This window comes from Serinus canaria, chromosome 4, assembly GCF_022539315.1.
Source record: "Serinus canaria isolate serCan28SL12 chromosome 4, serCan2020, whole genome shotgun sequence".
Classification (NCBI taxonomy): domain Eukaryota; kingdom Metazoa; phylum Chordata; class Aves; order Passeriformes; family Fringillidae; genus Serinus; species Serinus canaria.
This window is the reverse complement of record NC_066317.1, coordinates 52,917,687-52,936,639: the sequence shown is the minus strand read 5'-3', so window position 1 is coordinate 52,936,639 and position 18,953 is coordinate 52,917,687. Positions and strand designations below refer to the sequence as shown.

The window sequence follows — 18,953 nt, the reverse complement described above, 5'->3', positions numbered from 1 at the left end:
TTGTTTCCAGTGTGGAAGTTGTTTAGTGCTGGATGTTACTGGTAAAACAACTTTTTCTGTTTCCCATAATCAGACTTGTGTATATTGAACCCATTTTATTTTGGAGAAGATAAAATCTTCCTTCTGATGGCTTTTTTTTTGCCATTGGTACGGTTCATTTATTTAATATCTTCATCCGTGGAGAAGATCAGTGTGAAATATTCTGTTTGAGCATAGGTAATTGCTTGTGTTTTCTTTCATGTTAACTGAATTCTTATATACAGTTATATGTGTTTTGCATTAATCTCTTAGAAATTGTGTCCTTGAGGTGTTTTGGCTTTTTAATCATGTGTAAAACCTGTAGATTATCACTTTTTTGACCTCTGCATTTTTAGCATTGACATATCATAACAGTGCGCTATTTTCAGATTCATTTAAAAATAAAGGATATCAGTGTGGAATAAGATGCACTTACAGAAATAAAGTCCAGCAGTTATCTCTAAGAGGAAACACGTTAAAGTGCTGTGGATCCAACCACTATGTGAAATGTGGTGGTCTATGTATGCCAGCTCATGCTAGATCATAAATGCCCCTTTTTTTCAATACATATGAATTCCTCTTTGGGTCTGTGAAACCACCAAATGGGAAAATGTTTTCTAGTTACACATGATAATTTCCCTCTTGAGTTGTGTACTAAAATGTTTGTAATAGACTATGGCTATGTGAAGGTGAATGCACAGAAATATTTTCAGTATTTACATTTTGTCTTCACTGAAATCTGTGCACAGAAAAGTATGTCTATATTAACAGAATATCCTGTGTTTTAAAATGTACACCTGCTTTTGCAGTTGATATAACATGTTATCCTAAATGTAGAAATCTGCAAAACCGAAACAAGTCTGATGTGGAGTGGCAGAGTCTTACCGTATAAGTTGTACTATGCTGTTCAATCAGAAGGAAGTGCTTCTAGCAAATGCCAGATTAAGGGGTTGCTCCTGAGAATCAATGAGTGTGCCCTGTACATGGGCACTGTTGCATATGTGGGCACTGTTGCATATTATCAAATTTGATAATTTCATGCATTTTAAAAGTCCGTAAACATGAACTTTCCTCAGTGTTTCTTCAGTTATTTAGTAATTAGTCCATGGTAAGCAAATTGAAGCTGGAAATAAGCAGAGGATAGACAATTAAAAGAAAAAGAGAAAATAAAGTTCCAGCATGCTACTTAAATCCATCTTTCAGCTTTGCTCTGTTAGTGGCTGAAAAGGAATACTTTTATATTGATCCTCAAACTTTGAATGCAAATCTGAGTGCTTCACTTTCCTGGATCTTAGATAACCTCAGTAGGCCGAGTAAACCCTGGAGATCCTATACTGGTGAGCTTGTAGTGTAGTGAGTTTGTGGTAACAGATCGCAAAATAACTTGAAATTAATTCTTTGAGAAGTATTTTCATTTCTCATGGCAGAAAGTGATAGAACCTGTTACAATGAGAGTCTGGTTATCGGGTGCTAAGAGCTGAACAAACACTTAACAGACTTTCTAGGTTTCCACATATATAGCAGTTGATTTAAAACTGAGGGAGAAGGATAAAAAATACCTGTAAATTACTTTTCGTATTTTAATTTCTTTCCTTAAAAGGCTTTTGTCTGACTGTTAAATCACAAACTCTTGTTGTTTGTTTACAAGTTACATTGTAAGAGGTCTAGGAAAAGGTTGCACCTGACAGTTGACACTGGTTTTAGAACTGGAGTTAAGTGAGGCACAGGAATTTCTTTTGCTGCACTCCTGTCTGAAATGCACTTAAGAGTAGTTGAAATGGCAACATTTCTTCTTCCCCAATCCTATCACACATAATGGTTTGTGGGATACCAGCTGTTTGCTAGGTATTAGAAGTGTTGGGACTTAACTTGAGCCTCTCACCAGACTTCTTTGTCGCTTCATATTGTTGGAGAGCAGAAGGTGGATTTTCTTGCTTTCTTTATTTCTGAATTCTTAATGTAGTCTGAGACCTTGCCAAAGACTATATAAAAATCTGGAGTTTTTTGTCAGACTCCTCCTGTTTCAAGCATTATTTCCCTTGGATCTCCTCTAAGGAAGTAAAAACTTTCCTTGATCACTCTACTCTGTATTTAATTTCTGTATTTAATTTCTCTGTATTTAATTTGGGTCTTTTACTGCCTTAAATTAGTGATTGCCATATCTTACTTATCACAATGTTGAGACATTTGGTGCTCTGGGAGATGGAACTGAAACCACTGAACTGAAAAGTGTGAGGTAAGTTCTGTCCAGACCAGTTTCTTTGTGACATTTGTCTGGGGATTTTTTCCATAGTCCATACTGAGGTATTACAGTCATCTTTTGTAGCCCATTAATGAGTTCTTCTAACATCTTCTGCAGCAAGCACTGTGACATGTACTGTGATATAACAGGACTAATAAAGAATTGAGTTTACTATTCAGGAATTATGTTAGGCCTTTGCTACATCAGTCAAAAGCACCAGCAAGTAAGTAGGTCCAGCTGGAAATGATCTTGCAGTCGGTATTTGGGGGTGAAGCTTTTCCAATGAACAGGCACTCTGCCTTTTTAAAATCTGGCATTTGTTTCCCATGGAGAAAGCATGCGTTTTTCTTTTCTCAGTGTCTGGGACTGGCTGGGACAGAGTTAATTTTCTTCCTAGCAGCTGTTACGGTGCCGTGTTCTTGGTGACCAGAACAGTGTTGATAGCACACTGATATTTCAGCTCTTTCTGAGCACTCTTGGCACAGCATCAAGGCCGTCTCTTTTTTTCACTCTGCCTGCTGTCTGTCCCCCCACAATGACTGAGCATGGTACAGGGTACTGGGGGGCATACAACCAGGCAGGTGACCCAAACAAACTGAAGAGATAATCCATGTCATGTAATGTCATGCTCAGCAATAAATTGGAGGGGAGTGGGATTTAGAGAGGTTACCCAGCTTTTGCTTAGGAGGTGGCTTGGTATCAATCATGGGTGGTGGTGAGTGGCCCGTTTCCCTTTGTTTTTCTCTACTTCCACTTCTGCTTTCTATGTTAAACAATTATATGATGTCAATGTCTACGTTTTCTTGCTCTTTATTCATGTTTTTCTCTTCACCCATCTGAAGAGAAATGGTGAGGGGGAAATACACACCTGGATCATTTAGTGATCTATGGGCAGCAAAGCACCACATGATCTCTTCATACTTGGGTAAGGCAGAAAGGAAATGGAGATCTCAACACATGGATATCTGTTTTGAAAGGAACCTCTAAAGGTCATGGAGTCCAAATACCCTGCAACAAGCAGGGATGTCTTCAGTCAGGTCAGGGTCCTCAGAGCCCTGTCCAATGAATGTTTCCAAGGATAGGACATCTACCAGCTTTCTGGACAGCCTGCTTTTGGATACTATGCTTTTGGATTCTTCAGGGTAAGGAAAGTATTTACTTTTATTTTGCAGTGTTGAAATTTTTAAGACACCAGGGAAACTTCTGTCACAAAAAAAAAAAAAAAGACACAGAAACAGTAACTGTAGTGTATTTTTTCTACACTTTGTGTATTCTGGAGTTAAACTTGAATGTTTTGCCTTGCCACATGTTTCTCTGGTGCCCCATTTCCAAAGTGGTCTCAGGTCCATGTTTTTCATTTAGCAAGTCTTAGTTTGCAGCTCATGTCTTCCCATTCTTAGTCCACACTGTTTCTGCTGCTCCCCCATGTTGGCCTCTCCAACACACTTGCTTTCTGCTCAGCTGTTGTTTCTGCTGTAGTTGAATTTGACAACTCCCTTTTGCATTTTGCTTCTCTGGAGACCATTTACTGAAAGATCCATGCTATTCTGACTAGATGCCAAAAGCTGTGTCAATCCATAGGCCAAGTCAAGATACAATACCTAATTGCTGAAGTTTGTCTCTATTTGTATGTTGTGGAAATATTTTTTTAAGGCTTCTGTGCTCAGCACATGAAGGTGAATGGTCTTTCTCAGGGACTGTTAAAATGATGTTCTTGGCTGAAGACCAGTACCGGAAAAATTTGCAGTTCATATTCCAGGCAGGAGGATGCTAGAGCTGTTCAGTGACCAAAGATCTTCAGTCAGAGTTGAAGACAGGATAGCATGTGATTTTTGTAGAGAATTTTTTTCATAATTCTTTTTCTTGCGAATGGCAGAACTGCTTTGGTAATTTTCATTTATTTATTTTTCCATCCAAAGTTGACTTGACACATGGAACCATTCAATTAAAAAAAAAAAAAAAAAGCCAGATCATTTATGTCCAGAAAATAAGACTATATAAAAAAAAAAGTTTGGCAAGTTTAGTAAAGGCATACAACTACTGATAGGTGCTGAAAACAGTGAAAATTCATATTCCTGCAGCCATAGAAAATCCTAGTGCATATTGTATCTGAGCTAGGAATTCCAAATAGGATTTCACATTCTGTATTGTCTGAAGATATTTAAAACTTATCCTGTATATTGTGCCATGTGTTTAACTAACCTGAGAATTTTAAAAGTTTGAGTAAAACTACTGTACTGACAAGAGTAGTGTTACTTTACTTCTTAACTTCCATACTTAGTTGAAGGGCAGTAAAGAGATAAAAGGAGAAGGACTATGTGTTCTTATATTTCTGTGAATGGGGAAAAGCATTTTAAATGGCAAACTGGGACTTGCTAAATGAAAAGAATTATTTAGGACATGATATTGAAGAAAGAGTTATGCCTACAGTGCAAAGTATGAAAGTGAAATTAATTTATGCAAAGCCTCAGAAAACAAAATACAGGAAATAATAGAATACTAACTGGTGGTTGGAAAAAAAAACAGAACTGGGAAAAGAATTTTTAGGACAAGTATAACTTGCTCCAATAGCAAGTGATTATGGTGTGACTAATGCTCTCACTCATGTTTCCAATACAGTGTGTTAGGATATATGAATAGAATACAGCTTGAACTGATGTGAATGAAATGGCAACTTGACTGTATGTCTCTATGTCTAGAATCCCAATACAGGACACCTGAAAGAGCACATAGTCTTGGATAGTAAAATTTTAAAAACCTAGCAAATTAAAGGAACTTGGTGAGCATTCAGATATAATGATATATAACCTGTAATTAGGACTTAAAATTACATATATTTATCTTGTCTAATAACCTCTGCAATAATAGAATTATGATAAATTTTTAGTTTCCTTTCCTGTACATTTTTGTTATTCGTCAATCTGCATATTTCCAAGATGGAAAAAAGGAGAAATAGAAATACTATTATATAGTATTAGATAAAGAATAGATAAAGAAATTCCAGAACAGTGAAATCCAGTGAAAATGTACACAAGAAAAGTGTTGCAGTCTCTGTCATGTCTGACAGATAACCTTGTAATGTCTGAACTGGCACTTTTTTCAACATGCCAGTCAAATATGAAAGTTTGAAATAGCAGCAATTGCAGCTTGTGCAGTGGATGTCATTTACAAAACCATAGATAGAATGTGTTTCTTGCATTTTCATCTGTCTTAAGATCAGAAAACTTAAAAAGATTCTTAGTCTTCTGTGTAGAAGTTGCTTATAGTTTCTGACCTTCAGGTTATATTGTCAGTACACATCCCTACTTCAGTTTGCAACATATGGAAAAAGTAAACCAGATGAACCATTAAACAAAATACATGTGACAGTTTTTTAAAAAACAATTGTGACTTGTTTGGTTTTTGAGTTTTGTACTGTGACTGAAAATCTGACATCCTGAATGCAGTTGCTGCTTTGGAATATATTTGGTTCATAGGAGAATATATACTGATCTATGCCTGCTAGTCATCAGTAATGGGTGCGTAAAGAAAGAATGTAAAAGACAGGATAAATGTAGATTAGTTTGGGTTTTTTTAAACTCAGGCTATTTGCTCTGCTGGTAGAACATACTTAAGGTTTTCCTGAGGCTAAGGTTGTAAAAAACAGGTCATTATACTTAATAGAATCTAATTGAGTTCTGTATCAGGCTTCTGTTTAGTCTTTTGAGCTTCTGCTTTCAGCCTCCACAATATTCTCTAGCAATATGTTTTACAACTTAGTTTTCTGTTTGTAGAGCAAGGAAAAACTATTTTAAAATTTAATTTTTGATGTTGGTTATATTTCCCAATTCCTGTGTTTGTGAGACAGGAGAGAATAGCTATATCCTTTCCACATTTTGCATAACTTTTATCAATCTCTTAGATCTTTGCATCTGTTTGTCACTTTCCTCTCATATGCTCACTGAAGGCTGCAATTTTAGCCAGTTGGATAGAAAAACTATTGATTATTCATACTGACTTTCATGCTAACTTTTATTACGCTGAGATAACTTTTTTCCACTGCTGCAAGTTTTCAGAGTTGTGAGGGTGTCGCAGAATAAAGCCATGACATGGTGATGTTTCCGTTTCCTATTTCATGCTTAATCATTTTTGAATTGTAACTTCTTTAACGATTGCTGTTGAGCTAGGGAGGTGAATATTTGTGGGATATTTGAAATTATTTTGTAATGATGCAGGAAAAGGCTGTTCTTTGACACTGTGGATATGGTACATAGCCATAAGTCATCTGTCAAGACTACATTATTGAGGAAAAGTCATTGAATTTAATTTAGAAACAGTTAACGTGAGACTTAAATGTAAATATCAAGATGCAATTTCCTCCTGTTCTTCCTCTCTATAGTGTTTATTGAAAGAATAATAAAAGGTTTACCCAATTTACATCATCTCTTTGAAAGGTTCATGTTGCTAGGGTTAGCATTTATATGTGTTCACAAGTTTACAGTGAAGATTACAGTGACATAAATTATGTTTTGTGGAGGAGACTGGGGAAAGCTGATATATGAATTAGGAAGGTACTGCACTGAGCATCAGATCAGTTTGCCCTGTGTATCTCCAAAGTGACTCAGTGCTTTAGCTCTGATTCTGAAGAATGGGGAGTTTGGCACTTTTCTCCTGTGTTGGATGTTCAGGATTTGACTAAGGGAAAAGATGGAATTGATTTCTTTCAGTAATTGCAACTGTGTTGTGTAGCTCTCTTGTTAATAAGACTCTTTTTAGTAATTAAGTATATGTGAAAGGGGAATGTATCTGCTGGACTCAAGTTCTGCAAGGTTGTGTGTTACCTTAGGGCACTGTGAGGTTTTGTCTATAAGGGGTTTTTTTGTGTTAATGCAGTTTCTGGTGTACTAAGGTCCTCATCTTGGATTGGATCTATTTGCCATAGTACAAGTAGTAAGTGTGGTGTGCATGCCTTCTTTGCTCCAAGATAAGCACCTCTTAATTTTTTTTGTGGTGAATTGAAATGTGCAGAGAGATTGAAGCAAAGACAGTAGTTCTGCTCAAAAGCAGGGAGCTAATCTATAGGGATGTTGTTTGTAGAGTATTGCTTAAAGGTGTAATCTGTTCTCTAGTCAGAGTCACAGACCCTCTGTCAAAAAGGATGATCCTGGATCTTCAGGGGAGAACAGCAACTACACAGGTAGTATGGGGGAGTTGGGATAGACACCTAGGGAAAACCAGAGGCACAGGGTGGTGTGCTCAGGAGGTAGCTAGGCAGATCCTGAAAAGATAAGTGTTAGAAGCAGAAAGGCTTTGAATGTAACTTGCCCTCTGCCAAACTGCAAAGCTGTTTGAGTTTTCTAGTTACCTTTTCTGCATTTCAGATATGTCTATGCAGTGATGCATACCACAGAGAAAATTATAAATTAAATTTGCGTCCAGTAGACCTCAAAATTTAAAATGTATAAAAACAAATCTTGCAGCAAGAATTCTGGTTTCATTGTTTCATTAAAAATTAAAAGCAAGCCAGAGAACTGAACTGTATACTAACAATGACAAAGTAAAACATGAAGGGAATTTATGTCTGGTTGGAAAAATAAATTTTTATTTCATTGTTTAAGCTGAAAAGAAAATCTGGCTTTGTGTCATTTATTCAGTTCCTCTATGTGGACTGCCAGTATTTTAGAAGACATATTTCTCAAGTCTTGAAAAATAACTTCAAAATTGGCTGAGTGTTGTCACTGCTCTGTCAGGAGAGTGCTATTTAGCTCAGCTGTATAAATGATAATAGTTACATATTTGTACATTTCAAGGATTACAGAAATTAAACTGGAATGTATGAAGTCATTCCACCATCAGTAGCTGTAGAGTCCAGGACAGATCCATTGCACGAACAGGGGAATTTCTTGTCACATCACTCAATGATCAAATTCTTGTCCTAGGGAGCCTCCAACACTTTTGTAGGACAATAGTAGGAAAGGGTTCTTTTCCCTATCCAGGAAGCATAAAGGGAAAGCTATGCCCACCTATAAAATGAACTTAGCAAGTCATAGAGATATTTATGAACACTGGTAGTAAAAGCACAGTCTCATATCTCTATTTATTTTTAGGCAAAAAGATGTTAAGCTAAGCCTGTCTTTTTGCTATGTTTTGGTTTTGCATTGTGGGTTTCTTGGGGGTTTTTCCCCTGTCTTTGTCATCATTTTAGCTTGTGGTTGCACTTCCTCACCAGGATTAGCAGATGTACATTGCTGGGTGCAGCCTTCCTTTTTTCAGATCTTTCACCTGACCATTTAGTTCTAATCTGAGGGTGGTTTTGGTAATGAAAATTTATCTGCCATGTGTTAGTTTGGTGTCTTATGTAAATAAAGACTTTCGTGGAAAGTCTTAGCCTAGTGTAAAGAATATTCTTCCTCTCAAGGACAGTGTTGAAGCGCTGAAAGAAGTACAGCTGTCTCAAAACACTTTATGGTGAAAAAACATTGACTGTATTGCAGGCTATTTATGGATCAAGCTTGGCTGCATTCCATAGGACAGATTTTTCCTGTAATTCTGTACTGGCGTGTATGAAAATGTTGTCATCCTTTTTGTTAGAAGTCATGAAGGAAAAACAGATTTTTGAGAAATTGTCCTGGTGGAAAGCATTCACTTACTTGTCAACACAGATATGTCTGTTAATTTCTGTATGTTTACAGTAACTGCTTGTTGATGGCATTGCTGGTCAATTCTATGGTAGAGATCTGTTTCTTTACATTCTTGTGATATCTGAACTTTCCAGAAGTGATTCTGAGAGCAAATGTGACTTCAACAAAGTTACCTAGTGTTCAAGTTAGAAAAAAAAGCCTCTGCTGTTGTAGGAAAGCTGTTCCGAGGAGGCAGTTAATTCTTTAATAGTGATCTTATCTAGGAAATTACAAAGAAAATATTGAAAATTCTAATACAATTTCAAAAATTGTGAAATTGGGATAATATCTTACTGTAAAATTATGTCTAAACACGTTTGTTTTAAATTAGCAACTAAATTTCTTTTTTCAGGAAATTCAATTCAATTTCAATTTCTTTTTTCAGGAAATTTGGAGAGCGACCTCAACCGAAACGGCTCACAAGGTAAGCATTAAAGAAACTCAGTATTAAACAATTTTCTGAAGTTACCCTTTGCATTCTTAGAAAAATTAAGTTAAAAATTTGTGGGTTGCTAACCCTAGAATTTTGAATATCAAAGCTTTTCAATTATATATGCAATCAGCAGCCAGAATTACCATTTTTAACAGACAGGCTTATTTTTTAATATGAAACTCAAAATGCATTTTTAGAAATGGTGTTGACTTCATGTATCAGTTAATGTAGGTTATATTGTAGGGTGTGGATCTGCTTATTTTTAAATACTCAGGAATGAACTGATTTGTTTCTTGAGTAAAAGTGAGGTCATGAAACACATTTTGCTGCCAGAATTGAATGTGATATTGTCAAAAAGTGATCTGAACCAATTTTTGGTGAACCCCAAATAATCAGAGAGAGTATCAAATAAAACTGTCAAGTCAATCCATTCTGGAAAGTGTTTAGGGTGACTGGAATACAGTGCTGATTTGCTCCTGGCCTGCCTGGGATGTATTTACACCAGAAACTTATAAATCACCTTCTATTTTCAAACTGCTTTAACACACTCTATGCAAATATTTATTATTCTCTGCTACAGACTGTGCCTGGCTTTAAAATCCACTGTTTGCTTGAAAGCAAAAAAGGATGTGCCATTTGTTTTTATAGTTTTGTTTGGTGATAGAGGAAGCCTCTTGTCGCCCTGACAGCCTCTGTTTTGAATGAAATGATACCTTATGTTAGCACATGATGGGGGGGGGGGGAACATTTACATTTTGTGTTGTGAATATCTGTCTCACTGCATTTCTGGATAAGCTTTAGGTTAGCTTGTCATCATTAAACTTCATTTCAATGCAAAATTGACCCGTACTGACTTAAAAGTATTTGAACAAACATGGCGGTTTCTTGTTGGCCTGGCAGTCTTCAGGGATATTTGAAGATACTATGTTTTAAGTAATGAGCTGCTTTGCATCTTTAGTAGTAACATCTATACTACAACCCTGAAGTTATTAATAGAATTTTTAAAAAAAATTATCAAAAATATAATGTATCTTCTATGTTTCAAAAAGAGCAAGAAAAAAAAAGAAATGACTATGCAGTAAGATATTGAGACTATGCAGTATCTCTATTTACTATAGTTACTCTAAATTCCATGTGCAGGATTTTACCTACTAGGTATGCTTGTTGCTCTTTCCTGAATACAGGGTGGGTAATTGAGAAGTGCCAGCCATCCTTCAAAGCAGCAGTTTGAAAACCTTTCCTATGATGATAGAGGTTGGAAACAAACAACCTAACTTTCCTCTGAAGAGTGAACTGCTGAAACAGAAGAACTGTCACCCAGATTTTTAAGATTGACTTGTTTATGTAATGCCAAAAATGTGTTTGTAAACCCTTAAAAGCATTTAGTTCAATTATTGGAAAATTGCTGTGGGTTTTTTGTTTAAAGCCTGTCTGGTTTGACTAATAATCTCCATCAGAACAACACTACTCTGTTCATGGTATGCTAGTTAGTTTTAGATGTAAACTATAGTAATACTACCTTCATGGAGAGTTTCAGCATTGAATAATGAAAAATGTCACATAGGATATCAGTGGGAGGGGTTGGAGGGGGAACATCCCTTATTCTCACAGGAGCTTGGATGGTACAAATCCACATAGAAACATTCTAATCAAAAGCACAAATTTTCTTCCTCATACAATGCTAAATAACGATTAGATAGCACCAAGCAGTTTTCTGTGTGAGTTGCTGGGTTTGATAGTAGTCAAGTTTACTAGTAGTCAAGTCAAAAGTTTTTAATATGACAGATGTTCTTAATTTGGTATGAGAGTACTCTTAATAGAATAATTGAAATTGTCATATTAAAAGTTTTTAAATAACTGAAACGCAGCTAATATATATTATAATGAAATGTATAATAATAATTTCACAGTGAATTATGTTTTGGGGTTTAAAATATACTCTTTAAAAATGGCTGTAAATTAGTAAGTCTGTGGGCTTTGAAACAGTTCTTCCGGCTGTACTGTCATCGATAAACATCCGTTTTACCAACGTCAAATGTAAATCAAGATCCAGTTAGTCCAAATTTAAAACAGCAATTCAAGTCTATTCTCTGTTCTTAAATCCTGGTATTTACACAGAAAATCAACTCACTAATCACTAGACATTAATCATGTCTTATGCAGGCATGACAAACACAAGAATTTGCAAAATGTCATTAGCAAAGCTGAGTTGTCATTGTCCAACCCAGCCCTGACTCAATCTACTTGCTTTTCTCTATGAAACTGTGTGGGGATTTTGTTTGGAAAAGGTCTGGTCAATAAAATACTGCTTTCTATCTTCCATGGTTTTTTTCACTAGAAATGTTTGTTTTTCCAGATCTGTCCTAAGGGAACTCAATAGTTGTCATGGTTCACAGAAAAAAGACAAAAATCCAAACAACCAAACAAAAAATCCTTCTTATGTAGGGTTTTATCTTTTCATATAAATTCTTGATAAATTCATAATTTATTTCTCTGGTAGATGACTTTGAAGATGAGTGCATTGGTGGGCTTTCAACCCACAAAAGCTTCTTCAGGAACTGGTGTTCCTGCCAGCACTCCGGCACAGCTGATCCCTAGGGTGTTGAATTTGGCATGCTGCTTAATGAACAGTTAGATTATTATACAGAAGAGTGACTGGCTGTTATTGTTCTCGCTTCTCACAAGGAATTGTTGTTGGTGTGTTTGAGGTAATTACAGCATTTATATAACATCTGTAATTACAGTGGTGATGAACAATAAAACATTTTTTTCAGATTTTTTCTTACCTGATTGTATGCAGAAAGGAGATCTTTTCTCTAGAAAACTAGGTGAAACAATATGCTGAAGAATTTAATTTTTTCTTAGTATCTTCAAAACAAAAAAAATACTTGTATAAAAATATTGCCCTGAGTTGTTTAAAAGCTTAGACCAATTTGTCCGTATCATGAGATATTAAATAGGTCATGAAGAAAATATTTAACTAATAAAATGTGTCCCAATTTGTGGCATGGTGCTTAATAAAATAGGACTTTAAACATGGTGTAATTACTAGCATTAGTATGATTTTACATGACAAGAATTTTTTTTTCTGGAAAATGCAGTAATTATAAATTATCACAGACCCCATATTGCTAGTTTTGTGCAGTTACTTCTTTTTCCTGTATAATTGTCTTAAACGGCGAGCAAACACATCTTGACCCTGTTAATGATGGCCTTTTTGGAATTTCAGGTTCTGGATTTTTTTCCCTAAAGTTGTCTTTGTTTTGTTGTAAACAAAACTAAAAGAACTTTGAAAGCTTATATTGTGTTTTGATTTTTAGGGAAGCAATGCGAAATTACCTGAAGGAGCGAGGTGACCAAACAGTGCTAATACTCCATGCGAAGGTTGCGCAGAAATCATATGGAAATGAAAAAAGGTAACTTTTTATGCTGTCCTGAGTCTGTCTGCAACTGGGAGCTAAGGAAACTACACTGTGTAGTTGGGTGCATAGCCCTTTGCAGAATTTCTCAGATTGCTCTTTAGTCTGAAGAAACATAAAGTGCTTCCTCCTAAATAATGTAGTTATGTAACAAGTACTACAAACCTATAGCATTCAATGGAATGCTGCCAGTTTCTACCAAAAGGTTCCCTATCTATGGGCTAAGCTTTTCTTCCATTGCTTAAAATTGTTCTCATTTTAATGTTGGACTAAATGAGGTGATCAACACTGAATACTTGTAGAGGAGCTTTTTTCTGAATAATTTCACATTAATATGAAAGGGAAATTGCTAGCCTCAGTAAGAAAAGTTTCTGAATCATGTCTGTAGTAAGTTTAAAAAGAATGATGGGTCAATCATGACTGTATTTATGATAAAAGGTAACATGATAAACATTTCCTTGCAAAAATCAATACAGTACATATTACAATTACAGGTACTTTTCTAAGGGACAGAATCTGCAGGAATATGTGAGAATGAATGCTTTTTAGGCAAAGGTGCTTTTCCTGCAATCTTCTCTTGCAATCTTCACTGTGTGATGGGTTTTTTGCATGACTATCCGAAGCAAATAGGATGCTCCTTCATATGTGGGTTTCTAGACCTAACAGTTGCATTTGTTCATGCAGGTATCTCTGACTGATCTTTTTAAGAATGGAAGCATGCCAATTGACTGTAGAAAACTCAAGAGCTTTATAAAAGAAGATCAGGAATGAAAATAGTTGGTTGTTGGTTATCATATAGTATGATACTGAAATGATTGCTGTTGTGGTATGGGTATGAAATGAAGGTGTGGAGTGAAATAAAGTGAGGGAGACTCCACAACCTCTCTGGTGAGCCTGTTCCATGTGCAATCACCAAAAGTTCATCCTTGTGTTCAAGTGGAACTTCAGTGCATCAGTTTCTGCCTGTTCCCTCTTGTCCTATACATACTGTGGTTTCATTTTTTCAGTTTAAATATTTTAGTTGTTCTTAAGCTGTAATGTACCATGTAGACTGTCTCTAATATTGCTCTGCTAGTTCCCAGACTGTCAGCATCAGTAATGATGTCCCATTGTTATCAGCATAAAGGAAAGTGCCTGTTACTAAAATGGATCTATGTGTGCCCTAAGGTACATAGTAAAACTGAGTGATGAATTATTATATTCCTGTTTCTTCTTTTGTTTTTCTCTTGAGTTTTAAATTGTTTCTGCTTTATTTATTGCAAACTGTGGCCTTTGTTTCTTCATATTTCTGGAGTAGGCAAAATTAGTAAAGTTTTAATGCGGCTTTATGCAACTTGACAGTCAAGTTTTCATCATTTTTACATTCACCATTCTGAAGTGAGTTGGTTTGCATATATCTTAGAAAGAAACTTATTTTATACTCATTTTTGCAGACAAATTTCCTGTTTCCCATGGGATTTTGTTGTAGCATAGATATCATCTGGTTAATTTTTGGACCTAAAGAATAACTTACTTTGCATTACTTTTGTAATGAGGAATTCAAGTTACAAAAGTAATTATTTCTTATATTTGACATCTCTTCCAAGTAAATATAGAACTTAAACCTAGACAAACTTCCACCTCTTGTTCCAGTCTTTATTTAAGTCTTACTTGTTGCAAAGTCATGGAAAATGCTTGCCATTAGCAAACTTTGCAAATCATAATTAAAGGGTTAGCACAATAACTACTTTTCAGTGTTTTGATGAGGGTTACTAGGTGGTGAAATATTCTGTTAAAAGCTTACTGTAGATGGTGCAGATCTCATGTAGCTTGGCCTGTTTTAAATAGGCATCATAATAACACTGTTCCAGGTAAATGGATGCAGACTTTCTAGGCTAATTTGAGAGTTCTTGTTACTTCTAAGTAACAGGAATGAAAGGAGTTGACTTTTTTGGGTTGACCCTTCATACAAGCCTTGCACTTCACAAAGGTAGTGGTTTTTAGCTTAGCAAAGAAGCCAGGAGGTAACAAGCCCAGGTTGGGCTTAAGTTAAATTTAAGACTTTGTGCCTGATGTTTACAGTTGGATGACTGTCACCTTCCAAAGGCATTCAGCTGATGGAGACCCAGGTGCTGTTTAGTCCTGATGAGTGTCGGGTATTTGGTTTGCACTTCTTGTGTTGTGTTCCATATTTACCATTGACTGAGACTTGTCTCTTTAAAGTCTGAGCAGTGTGAGCATATAGCAGTTTAGAGGACTGAAGTGTTTTGGATTCCAAGGCATAGTTCAAGGCTGCAAGCCAGATAGGGATTTTGATTGTGGTGTTTGGAGTTAAACATGATCACTACTGATTAGCATGAGAACGCTGTACCTGTATCTTGTTTTACAGCTGTTAGTGAAGGAGCTCCTGTAATTTCTAATCAAGTACTTCCTTTCTCTGAACTGAGTGTGCCTATCCTCTGGATAAAATTAGTTATTGAGAGCACAGCTTTTTCCAGGGCTTACCCCATAGCTCCACTTTGTCCTTAGCACTGTAGTACCTAATGATTTTTCATTTGTTTGTTGTCACATTGAGATCTGTAGTGGGTGTTGTTAGTTCTTTAATCTCTTATGAAGAAAGATTGCTGAGCAGTTTCATACTCCGAACAATATGGGTAATTGACAAACACTTGGAATTTACCAACAGATACTTTACCAACAGAAAGGAGAAACTTCCCTTCTAAAGTCACTCTGGATATAAAATAACTAGCTAGTAGAAGCATCTGCATTCTCCTGAAGGCAAGGACTTCTGTAAGATGAGCACAGAGATGACTTGGATGATTTGAAAAAGCAAACCTTTATGACAGAAGCCTGTTGTTTGAGGAAAGCATTGAGTGCATCGGATCTAGGTAGAAATGACACAAACGGATCTTATTTCCCTTTAAGCTCTTGCTTCCTAGCAAGTTCAGTTGGAGTAGCTTCTCTACTTGAAGTAATGTACCACATTTTCTCTGTATTGATTGGCTTGAATTGACTGAAGGAATACTGTTCTCTCTTTTGATGTTTATCTGATTTAATGCAGTGTTCACATTTTCTGTATTGGATATTCATAGCATATTCATAGCTAATTTCTTCTGTGGATGAGTTCGTGGAATGGTAAATATGGAGTTAAAAAGACCCAAGCCTGTAGCTGTCTATGCCTGAAAGCTGAGTAAGAGGTAGATACATAGGAAAGCCCATTCAAATTGTGAGTGTCCAGACTCTTTCATGTTTGTAGTTTTAACCAAACTTAAAATTTTATCAGCTTTAAAAGTTTCTTTGTGGAGTAAGTTTTCAAAGGTGTTCCTCTGCATTCTTATTTTAGGAGCGCTTTTTGTTGTGGTTTGTTTTTTCTTCATCAGTGGGTTACGCCTTGTTTCTTACAGGTCTTTATTGCCATCTAGTGGCTGTACTTACCGAAGGACTTGGTTTATAATAAAGCTGAAATGAGAAAGGGTATGAAAAAAGTAAGGACTTTCTTGTGTTCTAACCAGTAAGATAAATACTAAAGAGTACATAAGGAAAGAAGGTAAATGTGTCATGTTATTTATGGTGTAATATTATTTGGAATAGAAGGGATTTGTTGGATTTTTGGTTTGGTTTTGTTTGGTGGAGGTTTTTTTTACCAAAGCATTGCTCTGTTAATAAAGGTTGACACTTATTTTTTAATCCATGCATAACTTCTTCATCAGGAATAGCTTACAGATGATGACAACAATACTTTTGAAAGAGGTTCATAAATCTTTCAGCTGTATATTTGTTGGTATAACACCTGCTTTGGTCTGTTGTAAATAGAACAAATGCAAATGAAAAATTTTGACTGCAGATTTATAGTCAAGAAAGAAAGTTTGAGGAGATTTTTGCCTGCAGACAGTAAATTTTTATTCATTTTCATAACCACTAAGACTTTTAAAATAGCAGTAAGACTTAAAATATGGTGATTTCTCTGACAGAGAATATACTTATTTGTGTCCGTTAACCAGAAATACTACAAATACTTGCATTTGTTTATATGTATTCTTAATATGTGTATTTAATTTCACAGTATTATTAACAGGGCTTTGGCTTCATCTATTAAGAATTCTGTAACTTAAAAAACCAATTTATATCTGTTAAATATATGTGATCATGCTGGAAAAAAATAATGCTGAATAGGTGATATAAATAGGAGTTTTACACTAGGTTTTCATACTAAAGCTAGCATTAATGGTGTTTAATAGAAATAAGAATCATTTAGGATGAAAAAGACCTTTCAGATCATCAAGTCCAGCCGGTTACCTGGCACTGACGTCTCTTGCCCAGGACTCCCACAGACGCTTCAGAAACTGAATAATTTTGTCCCCTGGTCATTTTCCATGACTTGGAGCCCACAGTTCAGTTTACTCCCCTGCCCTGACATCTGCCCACCAGCACAACTGGCTGCTGCCCCAGCGTGGAGCCTGCTCCCCCTGCCTGGCATTCAGATGTCCTAAGCCCAATTTAAAAAAGAGAAGAAAAAAAAAAAAGGCCAGAAAACCCTCACCTGTAAGGTAGGAGTCATTGTTGGGTTGCAGAAGTGCCAAGTTATAACAGTACTCTCCAAACTGAAGTAAATAAAATAATTAGAAACTTTTTCATGTTCCCCTCCTTTACATGCCTCCTTAGCTACCTCACAACTGGATGTATTCATTCCACTTTATCTTTGATCGTAGTGAAATGATGATAAAACACAGCAGCTTGTTTGCTAACTAAAACCATACCTTTTCTGGATTTGGGCTTTAACAATTTGCAGAAACTTCAGGACCTGTGCATTGTATTGTAATGCTGAATGTAATTTTGAACATAGTGCTCTATGATTAGAGTCAGTGCTGCTGAAAACTAGGCCTTGTTTTTTACACTTACTGATGAAGTTATAAAATTATCTATTCCATTTAAAAACTGGGGAGAGATTGATGTGTGGGCAGAATGAACTCCCTTCTTGCATATGACAAAACTCTCAACATGTAGGAATTGTAGTCAGCAGTTGTCCATTAAATTAGTTTGTGGAACTGTATTTTATGTATTAATTGCTCCATCATGTTAAGCACCTGCAAAAGACTATAGTAACTTCTGAGGCCTTTTTTCCTTTCTTTCAGAATCTCTTTGTAAGGTATTTTATAGAGATGCAGACTGTTACGTGGAATATATTGAACTGATTGAACTGGAAAGATTCTCAGTGTAATCAGTACATTACTGCTGATTTTCCTTGCACTTTTTTTTTTTTTTTCATTTTAGAAAACCTTCAAGACAAATTAAGGTATAAACTGTGTAAACTCAAGTGCAAAGCGTGAATGTGAAAGCATTGGGTACACATCAGATTGTTTATCTGGAAAACTGTGTGTAATTCCATAATGTGTTCTTTGTTTTCAGGTTCTTTTGTCCTCCTCCATGTGTGTATCTCATGGGCAGTGGATGGAAGAAAAAAAAAGAGCAAATGGAGCGGGATGGTTGCACTGAGCAGGAGTCACAACCTTGCGCCTTTATTGGAATAGGAAACAGTGACCAAGAAATGCAGCAGCTGAACTTGGAAGGAAAGGTAGAAAAACTGTAATAAACCACTAAGATAACTAGCTGCAAAGGATAATATAGCTATATGGTGCATATTTCAAGGAATGCCCTTTCTTATTTTTGGATGATTTTCTTTCTAGGTATTGCATAGTGGTTAAAAAAAAAAAATCCCTCAAAGTATTCAGGACAATTGAATAGTTGGTTTTGTCTCCTAGCATCATAGCAGGGTACTAACATTTAATTTGTAGGTTGTTGATGCAGACTCAGTAAACTGTTAGGTTATTTGGTAGGCATCAGTGGCTAACTAAAATATGGTTTCTGGCCCAAATTTCTGTCCTGCTCCTTGGCTTGCATGAGTGGATAATCTTGTCAAGGAAATATCAAAACATCTGCGTTAGAAGTAGTCTTTAAGTTCCTTTGCCTAAAAATACAATTGAAGTAGCATCTTTAAAATTTAGTAAGTTATTTTTACAGTGGTGTGAATTGCTTACAAGATTTTTTTTTTTTAACGTATCTGTGATGACTTAAACAGTTGGAATAGAACTAGCAGCAAAAGTGTTCCTGGTTGTTACCTGGTTGCTTTATTAAGCAGTATTTTATAGCTACCTGGTATGTCCAGCACAGTCTTACCAGAAATGCTTAATATATTCAAAATAGGA

At 35.9% G+C, this 18,953-nt stretch overlaps 1 protein-coding gene across 4 annotated transcripts in view; it reads left to right on the top strand.

The window, feature by feature from the left end:
- RBPJ (recombination signal binding protein for immunoglobulin kappa J region) overlaps nucleotides 1-18,953 on the top strand; it is a 142,720-nt gene that overhangs the window by 109,653 nt on the left and 14,114 nt on the right. For 3 of the 4 annotated variants that reach the window (XM_050973825.1, XM_018925454.3, XM_030238790.2), the window contains exons 2-4: nucleotides 9,305-9,343; nucleotides 12,673-12,768; nucleotides 18,157-18,322. In XM_050973825.1, coding sequence (XP_050829782.1) covers nucleotides 12,680-12,768; nucleotides 18,157-18,322 — 255 coding nt within the window. In that variant the 5' untranslated portion in view covers nucleotides 9,305-9,343; nucleotides 12,673-12,679. Of the gene's footprint in view, nucleotides 1-9,304; nucleotides 9,344-12,672; nucleotides 12,769-17,103; nucleotides 17,298-18,156; nucleotides 18,323-18,953 lie in introns of those variants that run through there. The other variant, XM_050973826.1, reaches the window with a different exon arrangement.